General features: G+C 39.6%; 2 protein-coding genes across 9 annotated transcripts; one reads left to right on the forward strand and one right to left on the reverse strand.

Moving 5' to 3' along the window:
* PolE2 (DNA polymerase epsilon subunit 2) lies at positions 1–2,960 on the reverse strand. Its single transcript, XM_022845125.2, has 2 exons — positions 2,801–2,960; positions 1–2,128 (listed from the first exon to the last, which is right to left on the reverse strand). Exon 2 carries the CDS (start codon positions 2,126–2,128, stop codon positions 539–541), a length of 1,590 nt encoding a protein of 529 aa, XP_022700860.1. The 5' UTR covers positions 2,801–2,960; the 3' UTR covers positions 1–538.
* Positions 2,961–3,076: 116 nt separating this feature from the next.
* On the forward strand, positions 3,077–23,320 carry LOC111267120 (methylglutaconyl-CoA hydratase, mitochondrial). 8 transcript variants are annotated; one of them, XM_022845135.2, is made up of 6 exons: positions 3,077–3,343; positions 4,652–4,999; positions 5,402–5,649; positions 8,979–9,178; positions 9,368–9,518; positions 23,004–23,320. In XM_022845135.2, the coding sequence occupies exons 2-5, from the start codon at positions 4,680–4,682 to the stop codon at positions 9,491–9,493; spliced, it is 894 nt and encodes a 297-aa protein (XP_022700870.1). In that variant the 5' UTR covers positions 3,077–3,343; positions 4,652–4,679; the 3' UTR covers positions 9,494–9,518; positions 23,004–23,320. The 8 variants fall into 8 exon arrangements, with proteins under 8 accessions (XP_022700870.1, XP_022700865.1, XP_022700861.1 ...); XM_022845130.2 differs by lacking the exon at positions 23,004–23,320 and having other exon boundaries at positions 3,078–3,424; positions 9,368–9,741; XM_022845126.2 differs by lacking the exon at positions 23,004–23,320 and having other exon boundaries at positions 3,078–3,343; positions 9,368–9,741.
* Positions 23,321–23,820: the final 500 nt, after the last annotated feature.

Consider the following 23,820-nt stretch of genomic DNA (forward strand, 5'->3'; position numbering starts at 1 on the left):
ACTTGTACTGAACTTTATTTAATTAATAAAAACGATTGATCTAACTAACTTGTGATGAATTGCCCTTGGTATTTTGTGCACTCGATTCCAACTAATGGATTCGACATTTTCAAGGTCATACGTTGCTTCGCAAATTAGTCACAAACCTGCGACTAGCCTGGAAATTTTCATCACAACAAAGTTGCTTTTTCCCCATTTTCTTTGGAAATCGGTTTTTAATCGGAGCAAATCTGGAACACCACAGGTTATCTCCCAAACGCAGTATATAAGCTGAATAACTCTCAACAGGTAGTTGGAAGTCAAATATTGTCCTTACGTTGCAGGATACTTGAGCTCACCGGGAAAAATAAAATACTAATAAAGCATCCATTATATCCATAACTAAAACCATCTGTTAAAATGCGTCATATTTATTTTCATAGGTAATTGTAATGTTTTTTGTACAACTGTAAGTTGTCTTTTGTCGAACTAAACTTTATATACATAAATCATAAATACATTAACATGATGCTTAAATGTTGTCGTTGACCAATGTGAGTTATTCGGGCTCACAAATCTGGCTGTCTTCAACTTTTTTTTGACCAGGCAAGTATACTTTGAAGCAAAAATCACCTTTAGTAAATTGACCGGGATTAGTGAATAAGCACTCGTTTTGACTAATAGTAAATGGTTCATGCTTATCGGCGCAGACAACTAGATCCGGAGTCGGATACAGCCATAGGGCATGATCCCACTGCCACAAAACCGGAGCTATGTGTGTTGGTAAGGCACAAAGGTGAGCATTACCGACAAGGTTCTTTACGTATAGTTGCGACAGCTGCACCTCGCCGTCGGGCTCCCAAGGTACGTGCACGCTGTTACGACACATCTTCGAGATCAAATCTTCTCGGAATAGTATGATCTCTTGAGTGTATAACTGTATTCGAGCAGGATTGCTAGTAAACGTCGACTGAGGAATTTTCATTGAAAAGTATTCAGTTACTACTTTTGGCAGTGGCGGTCGTGGAATCACCTTGGTAGTCAACGGGTCCCGATTTCCAGGGACAAAAATGAAACGTGAACGTGACATAAGATCAGGAAATTGAGTAATCAAATCAGCCAGCTGTTTAAAGCATTCCTTCAGTGTGCCCACATCCTGAAAACCGAGTGAATTCCTGAGGAAATTTCCCATAAGGATGAACGCCGAAGGAGAACACTGGTTGTATCCAGTAAAAAGAATCTTTAGACGTTCCATTGTCTTAACGTCATCCAGCCAAACATCGGAGAGAATTACCAACATATAGTCTTCGAGCTGGTGCTGGGATTCCTTTAATGACGAATCGGTTTTCATACATTTGACTGCGTCACCAGCAAAGTAATTAACAGAGCCAAAATATTCCCGGCTAGTCTTTGCTGGTTCAGCTGGTGCAAATCCGATGGCTTGAACGTTGAACATCTTATCGTCATATGTACCCTCCGCAAGAACTATGCTTCCTTCTGTAATAAGCGCTTGTGAAAAGCTGGCCTTGGAAAGATCCAGCTGTACACTGCCTGTTGGGTCCTCCAGGAAGAGCTTTCCTTCTTTTAACTGCGTCAGCATGCCGAGCACCACAACAAACCGATTAGCCTTGTTTGTCATTCCGATGAGACTCTCACACGAACACAATTTATAGTGGTCACGTTTAGATGACGAAAGCATTGAAGCAGCTGTTGGAGCCGCGAACAGTTTATGGCGTAGAGTCCTTTGTTGTACAATCTTGTATCGTTCGCAATAGAGTTCAGCCTTAGCGTCTGCCACTGGGAAGAGTTGACGTTTGCCCTCGATTCGCATGAATTTCTTTCGATCGTTGTTGTAACTGAAAGCAGGTACATCGAATGCGCTGATTATGTGAAACACCTGTTGCTGTTGTTCTGAAATCGACGAACACTGCTTAATACATGCTACAATTTGATCCTTGGAAATCAGCGCCGACTCGAGGCACTGCCCCTGAAGCCACGTAATAATCTGGTTGATCCAATCAACCTGTTGGTCCGGCTCGAGTCGACCTAATATTTGCTCCAGATATTGACTGGACTCGCGACGGAGGGTCAGTCCCTGGACTTGGAATGAGTTGAAGATTTTTACTTTTAATTTCGGATTATTCGACATCTGAAAGGAGTCCAAAAATGAAGAGTTTATCCCTTAGCGCGCGCAACTTTACCTAAGTAATAGGGCATGCATATCGTCATTATTCGTTCAATGTCGACACGTCAGCACGAAACGTTTCACGCTTCAAGCATAATTTCGACTGGCTTTTAGGACAAAATGTGCCTACGCCGGTTTTGAGCCTAGACCACTTTGCGTATTCCTAAACTTCGTACGAAAACATCACAGGAGACACTCACTATATATATATTGAGTTGGTTATACTGGTTAAGTAAAAATCAGTTGGAGTCAATTAGCTTAAATTAGTTGTACTGTTAATACAATATCTTTAAAAGTAGCACAGTCGTTCAGTACGAGCATCACCTATTGAGGCACACGTCGACTATCGCACCTAAATGGCTAACTGATCAATACAGTGTTAAGGACACGGTCCTGTAAATTTTGTTCTACCACCTTAATTGTTGTTAATGTTTGGATGTTCTATGTACCGCTTCCATTTAGGCCTTTACTAGTCTAGATTTGCTTTGTATTCTGTTTTTAGTAAATTAATGAAATCGTCCTCGCCTATAAAAAGTCGTACATAAACACTTTTTTTAACCTATCAGATGTGCAGATTGTCCAAAATGGAATTAAATTTAGTGTCGATACTGCTATTAAACATGACTGCACACAAACCTTTTTTTCTGAATCCGAGGAAACAGTTTTTGATATAAGTTTTATAGTATGAACTTCCTCGTAACCAGCTTTAGGCCTTTGTAAGAATATTTGTAGACAAAGTTGAACGAAACAAACAAAGACCCGCCAGGCCACAGCCCATATGATCTTCCAATCCAAGTTTGGCGCCAACCAGTTGATCGAAGAAACGCGCCGGCCTTTTGTCTATTCTGCAGCGCACAAATAAACAAATCGGCAAAATATCAACGACGATTGAATAGCAGCGCCATTTTCGAACGCAATTGTGTATAACAACGCATAGATGATTAAATTCTGCTCTCAGCTGGTTGCTCACAAAGCGCTTATTGTTCCATGTTGCAATGATATTGTTGCTTCTTTTTTTAGTAATGATTCGAGCGCAATCCTTTATGTAGTTTTTGTCGACTGTTTTAAAATCCGGCTGGTTATCTATAGATAGTAAAAGGTCACACAGATCAAAGCTTTCCTATCTTGTCGCGGAACTATTTGGATGGTACCAGTGAAAACAGGCACGTAGATACAGAGGTGCGAAGGTCTGGCTAGTACAATATTATTGTTTTGTGCATTGTGCTAGTTCTAAGTAGAAAAAACATAAATAATACGAGTGTAAGCAAGACTTTAGGTAATAGATTTACAAAAGTTATGCTGACGCGTAGATTCACAACGAAAAATTAGATTGCCAGTTTTTCTATATCGCGCGAAATTTTTTTGACTGTACGTGCAATGGTTGAAATTATTAGAAAAACGAAAAGTCTGTAATTATCTTGTTTGTTAAACAAAAGTTTTAAAAAGATATTGTCGTGAAACATGTGTACGCCACGTTTAAAGATTATTTTTTAGCTTTTCCTGATATAATTAATGTGCTATCGAAAAAAAAAACATAATGGCTGATTAGCAAATAAATTCGCAGGAAGTTAATACGCTCAGTAGAAAAAACAATGCCCTTCCAATCGAAAGCCTAGGCCTCAGCTGAAAAAAAAAACAGAAAATATCAAACAAACCTGTACTGGTTTGCTGTTAAACTGTTTTGATTTCACCTGTATAAAAGTACAAGATTACCAATAACGGTTAATTATTAGCGTATATTATTATTATTATTACCAAATAGCTTCTTCTGTATAATAATTAAAGCATAGCTTTTTTACGCAACGGGTGTTGAGCACATTTGTTAACGCACTAATTTACATTTGTTACTTTGACGGTATATCAGCGTGGACGATGCTGATGTTTTGATCGTGATGATTTCAAACATCGAAAATAAGTTGTTGTCCCCGGATTACGATCAACCAAATTAATGTTATGCTCTATATAGAAAAGAAATTTTGCTCCCTAAAGAAAAAATATTTATTGTTTATCCTATTGGCTTCGTCCTATGTGCAGCTCTTTCCAAAAAACATCTAGCGACCCGCGAAAAATTTGCCTAAATCGATCACTTTAGGAGAGTAGGACCGATAAACACACAGACACCCACTTTTAACAGTCGACTAAATTTATAGAACGCACATATATTCATGCAATTTCCTTTCGTTTGTGATTTGAATGTTGAGTATTATGGCAGGTTCGATATTGTGAAAGTCTAACAACTAAAATACTGAAGTTCGGATCTAGGTTTGTCATCTATCGCTAGACTATATATTACACCACTAGGTATTATTGCCATTGTATATATTATATTTATGCGCTATGTTATTATATTTATTCGCTATTTTATTTGAGCTAGGAATATTTAGATAATATAATAAATGTTGGTGAGTACACTTCAAACTTCACTTATCCCGTCTGAATTACTTAATTCAATCCAGGCCTTTAATTGTTCTCTTTTTTTGATGTTAGAACTTGAGTTTTTGACCTATTTCTACAGATGACTTACGCTCTTTTGACGCCGTTTGCCTGCCGGGTGATGGTAGCGAGTCTTCAATGTAGCATACGTCGACATCTGGCTATCCCTAGTGCATCCAGCCAAGAGAATGAGGTCTACATGGAGAAACTGACTGGCAATCATGAAGGCGTTGCCTTTCTAACGATGAACAGACCTGAAGGAAAAAACTCCCTCAGCAGAAACTTTCTCACCCACTTAGAGCAATCTCTGCAACAACTGAAGAATGAACGTAGTGTTCGAGTTCTGATCATGCGGTCTGTCGTACCGGGAGTGTTCTGTGCCGGCGCCGACCTTAAAGAACGGTTCGTACTCTAAGCTCTTATTGAGCATATGCAAAGATGATTATTAGTGTGATTGCCCAATGTGAGGGATATTTTTTTCATCTATAAAAAGGATCGTTTGCAATCAGCATGTATCAAACTGATATTTACAAGCATAAAAACGAGCTCTTCGATTCTATTTTAATATGTTATAATAAAGGGGCACTGTAATGAGGTTCGTATTCTACAGTATGTCCTACAACAAGATGTAGTATTACATGTGTTATGACGGTCGCCCTTGCTGTATAAAAGAAATATAATTACGGAACGTTATGCTTTTTTAATAATAGTAATATTTCGAAAATCAATTTTGCTAAGGGAAAAAACAGTAGTCTGAATTCTCACTACGACTTATTCGTTTATTACTGAACTGTATGTTTGTAGACGGACAATGCCTGAAGAGGAGGTGGAACCATTTGTAGAGCGGTTGCGTAATGTATCATCGACGCTTGAATCTTTACCGATGCCGACTATCGCTGCCCTTGATGGAGCTGCCCTCGGCGGTGGCTTAGAATTGGCGCTCGCCTGCGACATCCGAGTGGCTTCTCAAGCCGCAAAAATGGGTCTTGTAGAGACCAAACTAGGAATCATTCCAGGCGCCGGTGGCACTCAAAGACTGCCGCGTATTATTGGTTAGCGGCATAAATGTTTTCATTTTTTTTTTCTATTGCCATTATTGTGTCGTGATATGAGTTACCAAATTGAGTTCTATAGGCAGGCCAGCATAAGTACATGACGTTTGAGAAGGACGAAATTATAGCAGCAGTCAAGTTGCTTTCTACGAAACTGATAGGGCTCTAGCCAGAACTCTAATGAAGCATTTATTAAAAGGGTAACTTACGAGAATGAGCCTTTCGCTGTGACGTTTCTCTTATTCACAAAGCGTCGTGCCGTTGAGAGTGGCCGATACAGGTATATGGGTAACGTAGCTAAAAGAATTGCGTGTAACATTCCCAGGCGAATGAAATCTTTGTTAGGATGAAGATTAAAAATTCCTAAGCATGGAGTATAGTACAATCATAAGGACAAGTCTATGGAACCTGAGTGCAATGTGCGCTTTGTAAACACCGGGTTAGAGGGTCATCGCTGCTTCAGACTTTCGAAAGGGATCTCTTGTTATTCGAAATGGTCACACGGCGTGTTATAACCAATGACAAAATATTTCTTCAGAAGGCCTTGATAGCGCTGAAGACAAAACCTACCTAGGTGAACAACATTACCTAACAAAAAATTATACAGCCAGCTTCAAGTACGCTCTCAGGGTAGAAATCGGACCCAGGGTTGTGGGAAACATTAAAGGGCATCGAGTGGAACTTCGGGAGCTTCCCTCATTGCGGCAGGAGACTTAAATGTTCGACTCGATTAGCTCACCTCAAGCCGTACGTTAGCCCTTTGAGATAAGCTGACGGCACCTTGCTGCATCACTGCTGGGTAGCCAATCCATGTATAGCACCAATTTTTGCCGGCCTTATGGAAAAGTGCGCCAGCGATATCTCTGCGACGAAAGCAGGTAGAAATAAAATCAAGGACGAAGAAGAGAATTACTATTTCTGTGATGGAGAGTAGCTTCAAGCGCACATTCCTTTTGGTTTAGACTCCTCAAGGTCTCCTTGGGATTACTGTTCGCCAGGAGGAATACATTTTTTTTACCGTAAAAGCTGGACACGGAACTTCTGCATCTGTCTCATGCGGTCCTCCTAATGTTACGCCTGACTGATATTGAATTTTATACTTATTATCTCGTTGAGATCCTGCAATTTTCCATTTATGCAGGCCTTCCCAAGGGATATCGACAGTGACTTGAGTACAATTTCTACCTTGTTTGCCTTACCTAGAATGACATTAGGTTGTTGGCAATACTACTACTAGCAACAAAGCAGCTGGCCACTACTTGCAAAGTGGTCTGCTTGAAGACATATGCCATCCAAAATGGGAGTTACTGGAAACAGTAGGATACGATTCTTCTGGGAGAAGCTGAGTGCCAGTCATACAAATGGCCCGATCCACGCATGTCAGCGTGGCATCCTATTAGCTCATCAATGTCATCATCGATCATTTCGCCGGAACGCTCCATTTCATAAGACCCATGTACCGCAGGAGATGTCACTGCTCAGCGCAGAGTAGGGCGAACAGGCAACGGCGAAATGTGAATTGCAGGTTCAGGAGTTCTCCGTCCTGCAAGTGACTCATACGTCCGAGGAAGGTAATGGTACTGAAAAGGATTCGAAACGAAAAATTAAGAACGCTTTAGGGCAGACGCCTCGTTCAACCTCTGTGTTCAATGATTGAATCTAATACGGACTGCTTCCTTCCCAATAGCGGAATGCAGCGCCTCTCGTTATCCCGAAAAACAAAGGCAACCCAAGCCAGCGGTCTTCATGCCGCGAGATTGCGGCAAAGCGCATTTGCTATAAGGTTCTTTCGCATCTGCTGGTACTAGAAAAAGTTACTGTTAACTGGAAGAGTTAAATGTGATATCTAAAATAGCAACAGGGATTAAATTGACTCCACATGCAAGATCCTACTTTATGACATGCAACGAATTTTAGAAAGCTTTCAGCAACATACTTACGTAGTGTTTGTGAATTTCAAAGCAACCTTCGACTTTGCATCAAGCAATATAATTTAAGCAGCATTGCGTGCTTACCGTGAACGTGTTTAACCTAACGGCGGCAATGCTTGAGGAGAATAAGGTAACAACCGATAATAGAGTCCATCCAGATTACAAGTGTTGCTTAAGGTGATAACCTAGGCCTCCTTTTTTTACTCCTGATTACAAATTGCCCCGACAAGATACGTGAGTTTAGAAATATGGGAAAAGTCCTCTACGCGGATTACTTAGTCATTCACGGAAACAGTCGCCTCTATAAGCAGTAAACCTTAACCAGGTTAGATCTTGCTATTTCGGAATAGGGACTGACAATCATTCTAAGTGAGAATAAGGCAATGAAATTCAAAAAGGTGTCAGAGTTGCGGTTTATCACTGTACCATTTTCCTGGCCGATCGGTGACATATGTTAATTCGCCTGCCTAGGATTACTGATTATGTATAACGTCTATGGCCTCTCAGCATCTTACCGAAAAATGCAGAGAATCTTTGATGGCTCCATCCTTAATGCTTGGCCTTGAGCAATTTTCTTCTGTGCTCCATTGCGACTTTCCGACTTGTAAGCTGTACCCGTTGCCGTATGCGGAGTAAACCTTAGGTGAGAGGATCTTACTGAAAAGAAGTTGAACTTAACTGAACCATAATGAATAACTGAACCAAATAAAGCCGCGTTTCCTGAAAGAGCCACGTGATTACACCGCAATAGGTGTGTCTACCTACTGGCGGTGACTCCACTATTCCTCCGTCGCCCTTGCGATGTACTGTCAGCTCCAGCATTCGAAGAAAACCCAATAAACTGAGATCGAAACATTGATCCCAAGTTTTACGAAACGGGGGCCACAACGGACGAGACTTGGATAAAAGTTGACCGATATAATAATCATGTAGTAACGATTTATGCAGTTTATAATTTTCATCGTTGTCTATATAGAATATAGCGTTTTTTTGAACCTAGTTAATATTTTGTTTGTCCTACTTGTACATAACCTTGTAATATGTATTATGTTTCTCGCAGCTCACAAGTTTTACCGTTGAGCACATAAGCTTGGCAACAAACGGAACAGTGGTAGTAACACGGCCTATAATGCAATAATTCCTACATCCTAAATAGATAGGAAGAAAATCAACTAGTTCCAAAGCAGACTTATGACCTAAACTTTGGCCTGACTTGTAAAGTCGCCACATTAAGTGTTCTATCCCTATTGTTATTCTAAGTTTTTACCGTGCACTATATATAGCCATTATAATTGTTACTTTTTCCATTGTCTGAGTTAGCTTTCGTCCATCTTCTGAGTAAACTTAGTTTTATAGTTTGGAAAGGACCTAAAATTGCTTCCATGTTTTTTTGTGTAGGTCCGGTCTTGGCCAAGGAGTTGATTTTGACGTCACGCGTGTTGAATGGTAAAGAGGCCAGACAAATTGGTCTTGTCAATCACGTTACAGAAGAAGGTAAAACAGCGGAACGGCGTGCCCTGGAACTGGCAGAAGAAATTCTACCAAATGCGCCCATAGCACTGCGTCTTGCAAAACTGGCTGTGAACAAGGCAATAGAGGTTAGCGAAACCATGTTGCTCATTATCTTTTAACAGCTTCGAATTTAATTCAGATATTTGCTAGTGCTCAATCTTATCAAGCGTTTGATATTATTTGGTGAAATTATTTGAAAGTTTGTTGCAGTTTAAATGTGTCGGAAGTTTTTTAACTAGGCAAATTGGGTCAATTTTTTTCTGCTGCCATTTCAGGTATCTCTTGCCGAAGGTTTAATTTTTGAAAAAAGCTTTTATGCTCAGGTTATTAAAACCAAGGACCGTATGGAAGGATTGAATGCTTTTAGAGAAAAGAGGAAGCCCATGTACAAAGGAGAATGATCAGTCAAGCGCTAAAAATATTTATGTAAGCTATTCAATACCTTTCAGTATTACGGCCAAATGCCTGCGACTGTGAATGTATGAGTGAAACGTCCGTTTGATAAATACTCGCACACAAAAAATTACTGTTACTTTTTTAACGTATAGACTAGCTCTACGACTATAACTTTGCATGAAATAAGAACTTTTTATGTTTTGTGTTTCCGTTGTATGTTGCGCCAATAAATAGCATTTAGAGAATTTAAGAACGGCGAACTTGTGTAAGCAAATATGTTTTTGGGCAAATAGTAATGTTTGCGAAGCATGAATGGATCCGCAAAGTATACTTTCTAAATTTTATTTAGTATTATTAGCGTGGGAATATCAGTAAACAGTGCGAGAACTTGTTTAAGAGAATTGTGAAAATGATAAAAGTGAATATATAAGTTAAACTCTTACTTCAGCGAATTGAAGTAGACCCCGGCCAGCATCTTTAGACCAGCTTACCCTCAGTTGATAAACGTTTAGTAGTTTTGGTGTTAATGAAGCTCTATGCGCTCAGTATGTATTAATCTGAATCATAGTAACAGGCAAAGGTCGTAAACTGAGACCATTTAGTGCCTCAGGAAAAGTCGGTAGTAGTTGAAACAGTATTCTATTTTACCAGTTTATTGTTCCAAGCCTCTAAAGAGACGCTCGATAAGGGACATAACTTTTTTTCTGAGTAAGCGACGTAGAAATAAGAGATCCCGGAGCAATATTAACGAAAATAATATATAAGAACGCAACATTCACGAAAAAGGGCCAAAACAAAAATTAGAGGAATTATTTGACCTAGTATACCGATGAAAAACACAACATTGCCATGTCACAGGCGTCGTCTACAAATGTTCAATACATTTGTACACGTTGAACATACATTGAAAATGACTTTTTTTGCTGGAGAGAATATTTGTTTGTAACTTGTAGTGTGCATGATCTGCAGATAGAGGGAAACAACTGAAATTGTCTATTGTAGTTTCATTTATTTTTATCCGGCGGCTTTTTTGATTGCATTGCAAAGCTTGACAAAGACTATCGCTAAATCATTTTTTTTACTAATTTAACTTTTATACTCCAAGTACCGTGCCGTACTACGGTAGACAACTACAGATCTTTCCGCAGAAAGACGCGTAAGCAAATAACAGCGGCTCCAGTTTCCAGATTCGTTAAGCAGTGCTACAAACAAGAAGGCTCGTAGATTTCATGAAGTTGATTTAGGCATATCGCGTTTGTTCCCGTGATAGCCTAGTGGGTGACGTATTTGCCTGTTAATCTTAGGGACTCGTTATTAGTTCGAACGCAGGCATAGACACAGGATTTGTTTTGAGATGGCAGCCAGCCGTCTGATGAGATGCCCAATGGCGATAACGGTCGTAGAATCCGAAATATAGAGAAAATTCTTGGATTTAATTTCGCCCGCATATATAGAAATAGTTGTGAATGGAATGTTGTAGACGTAGCAGAGGACAATGCTGCAGACCAATTCATGTTCACCTGCGAGGCAATAGAATCCAAGACAGAAGTTAACAAAACGAAAAGCATAAAACAAATGCTGTGAATGGACTCGCAAATACAGACGGTGCATAATCAACAGTGGAGGTCTAGCTCCATGTCATACGTCCCGTGGCTGGCGAACATGCCGGCTTGTTATTGCTTTTTGCCGTCGGGGGTATTCGTGAGCGTTATCATGCATGTCGCCTGCCTGCTGATGCTACCGGGGTTACTGGACATCTGGACTGGATCACGGTCGTCGCGACAACTTCTCAGAACACAGTCTTACACAGGGCTAATTGTTTCGTAACAGAGTATTTAACCTCTGATCAAGAAACTGCCTTAGCTCATTATTGTTTTCGCTACATAGCCACACAACCGCATTGCACTGGATTTCGATGAAGCGAAAGTTTCGTAATGAAAACTAGTGCTTCTGCTACCACAATTATAATTTCGCTGCTAAGCATTAGAACGTGCTTTTAAAAAGCTGCAATTATGCAGTAATAAGATTATATGTGGTGCAATTATAAGGAATCCTAGCATCGTTATAACAAAGCATATTTAAAAAGAACCGCCACCATATGATCAATTAGTCTGTTTTTGATTTTGCATCGTGACCATTCCATTCACTAAAAACGCAACTATATGATCCAGGAGTTTTCGGTGCAACGGACCAGAGGTTACCATAATGGATGATTACGATAGTGTACATACATTCCGAGGCTGTAATGGACAGTCTATAGGGAAGTGATAAGACTTGTCGTTTTCGAGGATATTATAACATAGGTTAGGTAAACCAGGCTAAACAGTATTGAAATAACTAATCATCGTTTTCCAATACTAGCCACTGCACCGATCAAAAGAATCTATTACATCATCGAAATAAGAAATATACGAAAAGTAGCAAAAAAAACACTTACCAGAAAAAAAATTGGAGCTTTTAGAAATGATGGCGAACCAACGACATATAGAAGCCACACGGAATCGATAGGTATTATTATAGTCAATCATTGTTTGCTGCGACAATCACATAGCCTTATCACTGCTGTAACGCTTCGATGTTAGATTTTCGATCACTGTGAACCACCTGCCTAAAAATGACAATTTTTTCCTATTGTTTCTGATTCTGCTGATATGCATGTGTGACTTACTCTTATTGTCTCTGCTTCTGTGACATGAAGTAAGGTGTGCTTTACACCCTGGCGAAGACAATTCACAGCATAATAGTACGATTAATGATATAAGAAGTGTATAAAATTGTGCCGTAATAAGCCCTTTATTGGTCGGTTCCTCAGAGTCAATAGTTGTCAGCTTTAACATGTCGATGCAAGAATGTGGCGCATTTTAGAATTATGCACCTTAATACTTTATCGAAAAAAAAATGTGCACTGTCAATCATCAGAGCTGGAATTAAGCAGCGTAAATCCAGATTTTGTAAAACCCATAGATAAGTGTTGTATTCTAGGTAGCGAATGAGCTGGGCATTCAGGTGTTATATTTGTCCTTGTCAAGCTGTACCATATTACAGATATACACTAATAGTTTTGTATGTTTTATAACAGTACATTCGAACTAGCTACAACTTTCATTGGCACAAACCTTTGCAAAAATCTAGCACTAGTAAAACTTTGTTCAGGCTTAATATTAGGCAAAGCTGAACAAACCAACTGGTAACTTCGATCTCAAAAGGGAAGGCGCTTCTGCGATCTAAGTTAATCAACCATATAAAGGAGAAAGCTAAATCATCGGCGTAATCTACTCCCTAGCCCTTGTAGCAAGGGGTAACCATATCTTTAGTCGCGAGGCAGCTTCAATTACTCCTTCTGAACTGTTTAAAACTTTTGTTTAGTAGGTAGCTCCAAATTGTTTTCACTTTACTAGACGCCTATGTTTACCGTCGGGAGAAAATCACAACTTCTCATGAAATCTCTGGGGAACGTGTGTTATCAATAACTCAGCCTCGAATTCAAACGAAGGTGACCCTGATTAACCTTCAGACAAAGAAATCGCGAGCTGAATGGCGGTAAGAGCCACTTAGGCTCGAGAACGAATTGCCTATCGGGTAATTTGCCCTGCTTAGATTTACTGAACAGGATCAGAAAGCAGAGGTATTCGCGACTATGCAGATCGAAGGGCATCTACTGCTTGAACCGAGTTCCCCTACAAATGAAGACAGAGGTGGAAATATGGTCTGTTCCTTCTCTCAACCAGAAATTGGTGATTAATGCTCGCCCCCTTTCTTTAACCTGGCAGAATTAATGGTTGAGAATTCGCGCCTGTCCTCAATTAAGGATGGACTAGAACATGGCTATTTCTTACATTCACATTTAGGTGGCGTCTCAGGATTGATTATCAGAAAAGACAGTGCAGAATATCAACATTTGCCACGTCCAAAGTCAGAGCAGTCTGAGATAAGTGGACCAGAGCTAGCTTCAATAACCGTAAACGTATCATATTCAAAGGACGATGCAGTCGAAGGTACGTAGTTGAAAGTATGCCATGTTCGCAGTCGGGCTCAGGCGAAGCCGAAATAAATCATTTACTCTGGGATGATTTCGGATTGTGCGATACGGACCACAACTCGGTAAAACGGGCAAATCCGGTTGTACCACAAAAGACGGTACAGCTTTTTCCGTAAATAGATTTGGTACAAAAAAAATATTTCAATATAGAAAACGTTGAGATGTCTCAGGCGTTGCAAAACTGCCTCCAAAGAATGTAGGATTAATTGCTTGGATTTTTTTTCGCAGTTACTCTCATTTTTTTTCGGAGTCATTCTCAGATTACTCTGAGGAGCGTCATTCAGATTCCTGTTTAGATGGTTCACGTTCCGCTAGGAACAGCCACAGGACAAATGGGTCAATCTCAGGGAAATTTGGAATGCATAAACCGAACGAGCATTTAGGAAACCATCGATGAAATAGCTCAGAATCCAACTTAGCCGAAGGTAAAATCAATGACCCATGTATTACCTCAGACCTCAGTATAAAAAACCGATTTATCATCTCTGTGTGAAGAAGACGATCAAAGTAACTCATATTGTGAATCAGACAAATGCATTTAGGTAGCTTACCATATGCTTTACAGAAACTGAATGAGATTTGATTTTGGAAGAGTTTGGTGATTTTCCCTTTGTATCAAAGGAAAGAACGGTCGGAGCAAGAATCAGCAAAAACTGAAATCACGTTCTCTAATTTCAAAAACGATAACTTTGAAATGAACAAGCTTAAGTTAGGTCCCAAAAAAGCTATTTAATGGTCTCAAGGGCTCAAAATAAATAACTTGGTTCCAACGCGGGGACAGTATGAAGGGTAGTAGCTTACTTAAGTGTTTAAACGAAGGGTAGTTATTCATGAGTGCGTTCGACTTGTAAACAAGGCGCCACGAGGCCCAGTACAGGCATTCTGCGTCGCTTTCCTTAACCAATTGAAGGCTTTCGTTCGCCTCTTCGACGATCTAATGGTAACAACAGCAGACTATTAAATAATGGTAGGTATCATACTTTACTTTCTCCCGACAATTTCACAAACAATTTTCGAAAAAAAAATATGTGGCTTTTATACAAAGAAGATTCTCGTATTGGCCTGAGTTGGGTAAAACTCATGTTTGGATTCTCTTCTGAAACCGTTGTGAATATATGCCCTTTTGTCGAACAAGAATTATATGGCCTACAAGATATGCGTGGCGTTATACGAGAACTCAAGGATAATTATTTGCTCTATAATAATGAACACTGAACTCGAAGTCGAAATGTTTCGTTTGAAAAAATAGGTAGGCCCCATTAAAAAGATAATAACAGCTTTTTAACTCCCGTTTTTTAGAATCTGGGTTTGCTATCATCATGAATCGTAGTATTTCTCATATAGCTTCATTTTTTTAGGATAAAGTACTAAGCGAATGCCTGAAACGGGAATTAGTTGCTAAAGCTTTCGAATGATAGATTGTGGGATTACATAGAGTTTAAGGCATATATTGTGTTTAAACATTAACATCTCAGGATAACCGGTATTACCGTTTACCTCAAGCAAATTACAGTAACCTCTGGTAGTTTTCCGCTTTGAGAAGAGTTTCGCTGCGTTTTATTTGCTAATTTTCTCCGATATGCTGTTAAATCAACCTAGTTATATTAATAAACTACTATGATTACTTAATTATCCGTTGATAAACAGGTAATTTTTTTTGAGGAAGAAGTTCAAGGGTGGATGCTCTTCATAACTTGAAATTTTCGCTTGGGATTGTGCGCAATCCTACCATCGATGGGAGAATTGAGAAGACTGCCGATCATATACCATTTAGCTCCTTGCAGTCTATGCCGCCGTACTGCATTTGTCGGTTTGAAGTCGGGGTTAATCTATAGCATTTAAAAAATTCGGTTGTAAAACATACACAACTTATGAGACACTTGAAGCCGAAGATCGGCCGAAATCCAAAAACCTAATTGGTGCTCTAAGCCTTTATTTAGTAAATTTAAATCTAACCTTCTGATCGTACAGTATGGAGATCCTACGTAGATAACTGATAATACGAAAATAATGGAAAAGTTTATTAAACGGGCTAATTGCGAGCAATACAAACAGTAACCAATCTTAAACAATCTGTATCATAATCTAATTCGAAGATAAATTCGTCCCTGTACGTATTTGTTAATTTGTTTCATGAATCTATGCAGTGAAAGCATGGATCAAGAGAGCCGCAAGTATTATTAGCACAAGAAGCGCAATATACCCCGCTCCGAGTAAGTTTCTAAAACAAATAATATACATCTTTATGACCCGACTAAAATCCTATAAAGAATACCTATCGAGAAGACACTTCCTTAATCAAAACCTAAAAGATGGTAAGGAGCGCTCTCAAGAAGCCTCTCACAACTGTGTGTGCAGGTAAACTGTTACACATCGACGCGCGATGTTCCCGAACGAAAAATATCCTGCACAAAGAGGCCATAGTCGCTCGAGCCCTCGCGAAACGTCTGACAGATAGACGTAAACGCTCATATACTCGTGTGCCACATAATGTCATCGAATATGTCGGATCCATGCGAAACAGAACAGAAATTTGTTCAGAAACAAGTTCCTCTGGGTGCCTTAACCGAACTATATAAAGCAATCTGTGTAATACACATGTAGCAATATATATGACTTTGAAAAAGGTTGCAGTATGTAATAAAAAAACTATATATATATATAGCAACTTATTAGCGTGCGTTTAGGTTGTCAGAAATTGAATTTAAGCTTTCAGCGTATCGGAACGGTGTCAGACGATTAGGTGGCGTTAAACAGGATATAAACAAACGTCTACGTTGTCAGACAACGCCTCTGTAAGGCAAAAATGCTACTAGCAAAAACATGATGAAAAGACGGACGCGAGCGAAATTAAAATAATAGACAATAATTACTATCGAATTCTATTAAAAAAAAAAAAAAAAGACACCGACCTAAATAAATCGGAAACACAAATTAGTTTGTTTTAGATAGAGTTTTGAGCACTACTTACGTAGATCATATAAACGTTCAGTAGCTTCAATATAGACGAATTTTGCGGAATTTCAGTCAAGCTTCAGACCATTGACGACTTAAAGCTCAGGCAGCTAAAACACTTTCGTCGTCTATCAATATTTTCTTTCGCAAAGAGTGCTCTCGGATATTAGGGACAAAAAGGGGAGGACAAAAAATAATTCAGTTCATGACTGATGAGTCGAGCTTAACTTATGCACCATTTCCATAATGTTACTAAGCCCAAGTTATATATAACGAATGTTATCGATATTGAGAGACTTCAAGCTAGCACTAAGAGACAGCTTTAAGTAACAACCCCACCACCTTGGATAACATTAAGAGTTCCGCAGAAATACGTACGCTGGTATTACAGTTTGCGATTGATACAGGCAAGTAGAGTAAGCTGAACTTCGAGCTATAGATGAGGGATATTTGGCGAAAACAGACACAGTTATTGACGAAGATTTGTAGAAAGTACATTTTATCCTTTATTGCCGCTATTTGATATTTTGTATCTCGCGTAATTACGCGATCGAATGTTTAACACCTCTTAGATATCTACACGGACACAAAGTATATTTTCTAGCCTTTTATGCCAATTCCTACAATGCTATCGGCGTCAAGGTGCGTCCATTTGACAAATCTTTGTTAACCAAGAACATGCCTTTATCTTTTAGTGTCGTGGCCATCTTCGTTTGCCACTCTTGTATCATTACGTCGGAATATCAAGTATGCAGCTAGATGCTATCGTAAGTTTATCCAGACCTGAAAAATTTATATTGTAGTAGGTCGGAACTGCAAGCAAATTCGGCGGAGGTCGAAATTGATTAACTTTTGAATTAGCCAAGTCATAATGATGATTTTTAACGCGTTGTCCCACCGCTTTGGCAACTTTGGGCTCACATATGTAATTTCTCGATATATGGCCTTCAAAAGTAAGGCGATAGTGGAGTATGCTTGCCCACCAATTTCTCTTCTAGGGCATGGTGATTCCCGTAATCACATAAACCTAGATCGCGACAATAAGAGGGATGAAATTGATGCTGGATTGCTTAATCCAGGATCTTTTGCACTGTCCAGGAAGTAAACAAGTCATGGCGATAAGTTCTGTTATCATCAAATAACCGGACTGCGTGCTTTCGACAGTCATACCAACGGTTTATAAGTGTCTTGAGAGACTGGAGATAGTGCACTGTTTTTGTTGTTTCATTCTTAACAAGTCTTATGTTAACAGATACCCCTGATGTCTATAGCAAGTACTATCATCACCCTATGTCCTAATCTCATGGGCATGGCCATCGAACTTATTTAAGGCGACGTAACTCTTTTACCCGGTGCCTCTCCTACTAGCGGTGAGAACAGAGTGAATTATATGACTCGTCTGTTATTCCGTATGTTCCAAGCGGAGTTTTAGTTGAATAAAGTTCCGCCAACTGCACGTGAAACACACTACGTACATATCTAATTAGCTTAGAGTCGATTCACGGAGCACCCACTAGTTTCCTCATTTTTAATATTTGAGTTATAACTTACTTATACGTCACGATTGAAATACCTGTTTTGGTTAACAGAGCCCTTAGACTCCAAACCCTGCTTTCGTGAAAAGCCTCTTCGATTACGACAGTACATTTTTGCTCTTAGGGTCGCGACATTCGGTCATCCCCATGCTGGTTTCAACACTTCTATCTCCGTCCTTACTTTTTTGCACCATTCACATACTGCGCTTTCGTGTCAGGTCTCCTTGCCTAATGTATTCACCGACCTTCGATGAATTTCCATAGCGCCGTGACCTTTGAGAAATAAATCTGGCCACTGAGCACTGATTTTGGATACTAAAAAAGGTTTTCCTCCTAAACTCACTTCTTTCGGAGTTAACTAGCTGTCACTCGCTTATAGCTTAAAAGTTATTCAGTTTTAAAGTCCGCCGAATTCGCTTGTAAGAACTTGTTGCAAGTTTGTTGCAAAAACAACATCGAGGACCTGAGGTACGCATCTGGCACGACTGCCTAGCATATAGTAGCTGATCCAGTGAAAGCTCGATGTTACCGTGTAGCACATCTGTGCCGTCGATCGTCGTGGAGCAATGGTTTAAGGCAGCACCGGATATAGAATTAAAAGCCAAGTACCGCTCAATGGCAAGTCAGTACGTCTGAACATATTCAACTATTAATTTTTATCAGATGAACTCTAACTGAACTTTATTACTATTATCACAGAAGCCGAATGACGAGGATAATTTCAGATAACTCAAGCTGAATCGGCCTTTTTAACATACAAAATAATTTCCCTTTGTCACATCTTATTTTCCCATTCACTCAATGTGATAAAGAGGATATAGTGCAGAATTCACACGGGTGGTTAATTGCAATGTTTAAAATGGACGTCTTAAATCATACACATGCGATACTGAAGCTTACCCGCGTGCACCTTTTTTCACCGGTAACCAACTTCACCCAATGTTGATCTGTCTCTGTTGACATCATCTAATTTGCATTACTTCGTGCGATAGCGACTTGCCAAATCGACAAGGATAAGAAGCGCATCTATTGTTGAAGTTGTGAAGAGGCCTCGTCGGATAAGGGCTCTAAACAAAAAACAGAATTCAGACAACACTGAAAGCTCCAATACCGATAACTACAGCATCAATGGCACTAAGACCAAGAGCTCAGGTACTAGATGCTCGGTCTCGAACAAAAAACAAAGGACAAAGAGAATGATAGTGATTTTGACTTTGCCGAGGGTTGCGGAAAGAGCAGTATTGATGACAACATAGAAAGCTCCCGACTGATGACCCCAATGCAAGTAGCATCCATCCAGACGGCACTTACACCGACAATTATAGCACGGAATGCCTCAGAGCAGGTAAATCCAGCAGAGCATCGAATTTGAGTGAAGCGCCAGTTCTTCAAAAGCCAGCGTTTTTTGTCCTCGACGGTGAATCTGAACCCGATAGGCTAATGTTCATAACAGCCGTTGTTGACATTTCGATCACCGAAGTCTCTGAATCCAACTCAGCCTTAGAAGGCAATGGAATATGAAGCCTATGGCATATCAACTAATATGGAAAGATCAACATCGGGTTCAGCCGAACGTGAATCGCAAGAGCGAGTCCCCGGATCTAGTAAGGGAACAGATGGTGATTCCAATATAATTATATTGGAGCCCTTTGGAATTTGAAGAATTAACCGGAGAGATGCGGAAATTCCGAAAGGTAACTTCGGAGGTCTAGAGACACCGAAGAATGAGACAGAGATAGGAGACCCCGAAAAGGTCTCCCGAAAAATCCGAAACCCCAGAGAGTCTCTGAAAGGTGCGAACACCCTGGATAGTAACCAGGAAGGTCTGAAGCTTGGAAAATGATTCGGCAGACCTAGAGGATCCGAAAAGTAACTTGAGAGGTCCGGAGATTTCAGGAACCTGGAGGATCCAACGGTTTCGAAACGTAACCTAGAAGCTTCGAAGATTTTGAAGAACAACCTAAAGGGTTCGGAGATCCCGGAGAGTAACCAGGGAGCTGCTCAATATCGCGCCTTGCAGTGCGGCTGAAACACATCTCATAGTATTTAGGATAACACGTTACAATAAATATATACATAGAATATGGCCGTTTTTTTGCACCATAGATGAATACTGGCGTGTTTTGTTTGCCACGATCTAGCGTATGCAGCGAATCATCGTTGCCAATAAAAATAGTAATTTCAAAGTAAGATTCATGGCTTCCACAAAAATCACCTATACACGCAAGGTTCATAAATGTCATTGCCAATAAGTGCCCACATATTAAAAAAAGACGAAACTAAACGTGAAAAATGAGCCACTTAAAACAGTTTCTTTTTTAAACAAGGAGCATATATTACATAATTTAGCTGGCATGCATCATGTCTAGTCCACATTCGACGAGTCATCCAGTCTGCATTATACGGATACATAAGACGAGTTGGATGAACTACGGAAATTTGAAGATGCAGCCTAGATCATTTTGTCTAGCTTTACTTTTTGAGCTTAAACATCAACTCCCAGGACAATACGTAGGGGCACGTAAGGCGCTTCTCTCCTTCTCGGAAATTCTGCTCGTCATTTATCTCGGAAGATCCTCAGTAGCACTTGGCAAATGGTTTAAAAAAACCTTTTTGATGCACAAATTAACGGCTCTTTTAGGGAAAGAGGAACATTGATTGCCAATTGATTCGTTCAACTAAGCTCAGACGACTAATCTTTTTTGAGACCTTTTAGACATTTTCGACCATTTGGCCGTTTTGAGTGCTTGCATTTTTGAGGGTTTTAGCCTACTGTCTGCTCAACATTTAATAATTACGTTGTAATCTTTGTTTGTGGCGTAATCAAGCGACGTTTTTACAGGTTTACACCTTCCGAAAAAACTATTTGCGGGTTATAGAAGAATTTTCTTGAAAATCATTGATTTGTACTTTAGATTGCGAGTTGAAGCTGTAACCGGGATAGATCGTAGTTTCATCGCATAAGCATAATAGTCAGATGATCGTTTCGATTTCGTTGAATTGTCTGTTTTTATAAGATACGATCTTAGAAATAAAGGGTAAGCAGCATTTTTTTATTTAAAGCAACTTTAGCTGGTAGTATAGAGCAGCCTCCGCATATTTGCGTGTGAAATCTATGTCAATTTTCAATGACCACATCTTAAACCCAGCCAGTTTTGACGTCATTTAATCTAGTACAGTTATCTTCTCAGAAAAATATACTTAAATACATATATATATATATATACTTTTAGATTTAAACCTATACTATAGATTAGTTTGGCTACTAGTTTTCAATGGGTTATTGCAAGCCACAAGGGGTTCATACTCCAGCTCAAGGCAAAGTTTAAGCAATGAACGATTATGCTTGTCTCATATTGAAGCTGATTTTTTCCCGTTTGGTTATAGTTCAATGTGTAAATGTGTAAGGGGGAAAATATTTGGGATGGTAAATGGCAGTTCTCATATTTGTTTCTCTTGCACTTTGACTCGTTCCTAAATTAAGGCAGAATCCTACCGTCGTGAAACATGAATGAAACCGTAACTGCCGCTCAAGCCAATATCGGCGAAGAAATGCCAACGAGACGTTGACAGATATGCGTAAGAAACCTGTTTATCACTGTATGTTGTAAATGTAATTATCGTTTCAATTTAAGTTCCATTCAAGGGCTCTGTTTTCTAAGTACCTATTAATTGCAATTACTATAATAAAAAATTAGATTTGAAGACATTTCATATTTCTTCTTCCGATAAAATAGGAAAATATCTAATTAGAATACATTAAGAAGTTGTAGTTTCAAGATCCGTATAATCGCTTTCGTAGTTTCCTTTTCTAGTAGATTTTTGCCTATAACAGTATTTTACAAGCAGTAGACTTTTATCCAAAGCAACGAACAAACGATCTTTCCCGTAATTCGGCTGCCCTCTCCGTTGAAGAGGCAAGTATATAATGAGACAGAAAAAAATTGCACGAGCTTCTCCGAAGGTCAGCAGAACTCTACGTCCTTCTGTCTTTACGAAATTTCCGCGTCGTTCTTGCGATGTCCCTGGCGGCGACCTGCGGTACATGGCGGGCACACAAGCGGAAGCGGGAAAGTGTATTTTGTCAACTGGCAACGTATTCATATACACATAGAGCCATTGGATGATCTGTCCGGAACGGCATAAATGGGACAAAGTTCACTTAAAACGTTTAAATGGAACATGCAGTGATGGCAATTGTACCTATTCCGTCAACCTATTCCGACCATACTCACACTGGTTATCTACTTAGCTGCCGCGTTGGGCTAAACTCTCCATGCATAGAGGGCGCGTACGAAGATTCGTACCGACTTTGAGATACATCTACCTGATGCCAATATGCGCTTTTACTCAGCTACTATTTCTGAGTTATTCCGTGTCTCACGTACGGTATCGCCGATAGGTATTTTATCGGACACCTGGCTCCCAGCACGAAATAAGGTATCTCTATGTCGAGGTTCGAAACTACGCCACAACGCATCACTAATAATATCGGGCAAATACGTTATCCAACTAAGCCATCACGGGGACACGCAGATGCGATCTACCGTAGAGAGCTGTTATTAATTGGTGAAGTAAGACATCCGAGAGTATAGTACAAGGGTGGTGGTTTTATTGATTATAATTATTTAATACCTTTCACCTCTAATATTTTTTTTTTATAATTATGCGCTATGCCATGTAGAATATTACAGCTCTTGGATGACCTTACATTTAGCTCTCCAGTAAATGGTTTTTTTTTAAAGATATGAAACAGGGGTAATGCACCTGTAGGGATCATCCAGTCCTATTGATATTTTATTGATTTGAACATATTGGTAAGCCGCAATCAGAATTTGAAATTCTTCGAATGTGGTCTAATAGGAACGATTTGGGTTCCTGTTACACCAAACATAACATAAATTCTAGCTTGTCCCACACCTTTCTAACTAATTGGTCTGAATCCTTCTAGGACACCCTCGTACTAATCGCACTATTCCGTTGCAGCCGTCAATAATAATTCTATATCTCCGACGCAGTGATTACCTTCAGCGGTGATCGGTTATCCTGGTTACGCACTAATTTCGTGTTCCTATCGATTTTACTTCTGCTACTATCGTTGTCTTTTGCTCCCACTACGTTCAATCGTTTATCACGCGTTGTGTGTCACGCTGCCCGACGAAACTACTCATCTCAACATTAAGAATGCCAATATAAATCCAAACATCTTATTTCATCGTTATACGTGTTTTTTTTCTTCAAAACTCGCCTTCTTACTGCTGAATCGTAATTTTTTTTAAATTCTATTTTGTACTTGTTTTGAAACTTGCAGGCCCAAACGATTTTTCAGTGCAAGTCTCTCGGAATCTCTCAACGTTTGCCGAAAAATCGCCAAAAAGGAAGTTAACGTGCCCAAAATGAGCAGTACGCTTTATAAAATATACAAAAAAAAAACATCCAAGAAGTGTTTAAGAGGAAGGCAAACCCTATTTCTCTAATACAAAGGACGTTTTTCCAGCCGAAACCGTTAATGATTCGAGGTAGGGATTAGCTAAACGTGCGAAGATACGCATGCGGTTAGACTGAGTAAATCGAAAGAAAAACGTACTATGATATGAAAAGAAGTGAATAGATTCTTACATTTCAACACGACAATGCTATGATATCTATGATTTATCCGCTACTCTATCTATCATATCTGAAGTATGGAGGCGCATGTCCTGGCCAATGAGAATCTTGCAAAGCCAGAACGAAACTCGTTCATTTGAATGATTACTTTTCTCATGGACTGATTATGGAGGCAATTATTTCCTAGTTTAAGCTC

This window comes from Varroa jacobsoni, unplaced genomic scaffold, assembly GCF_002532875.2.
Source record: "Varroa jacobsoni isolate VJ856 unplaced genomic scaffold, vjacob_1.0 scaffold_1150, whole genome shotgun sequence".
Taxonomy (NCBI): domain Eukaryota; kingdom Metazoa; phylum Arthropoda; class Arachnida; order Mesostigmata; family Varroidae; genus Varroa; species Varroa jacobsoni.

Coding starts and splice junctions, on each gene's coding strand:
- PolE2 (XM_022845125.2), bottom strand. CDS start 2,128: ATGTCGAATAATCCGAAATTAAAAGTAAAAATCTTCAACTCATTCCAA.
- LOC111267120 (XM_022845135.2), top strand. CDS start 4,680: ATGACTTACGCTCTTTTGACGCCGTTTGCCTGCCGGGTGATGGTAGCG. Junction 5,000..5,401: donor GGCGCCGACCTTAAAGAACG/GTTCGTACTCTA, acceptor GTATGTTTGTAG/ACGGACAATGCCTGAAGAGG. Junction 9,179..9,367: donor CTGTGAACAAGGCAATAGAG/GTTAGCGAAACC, acceptor CTGCCATTTCAG/GTATCTCTTGCCGAAGGTTT.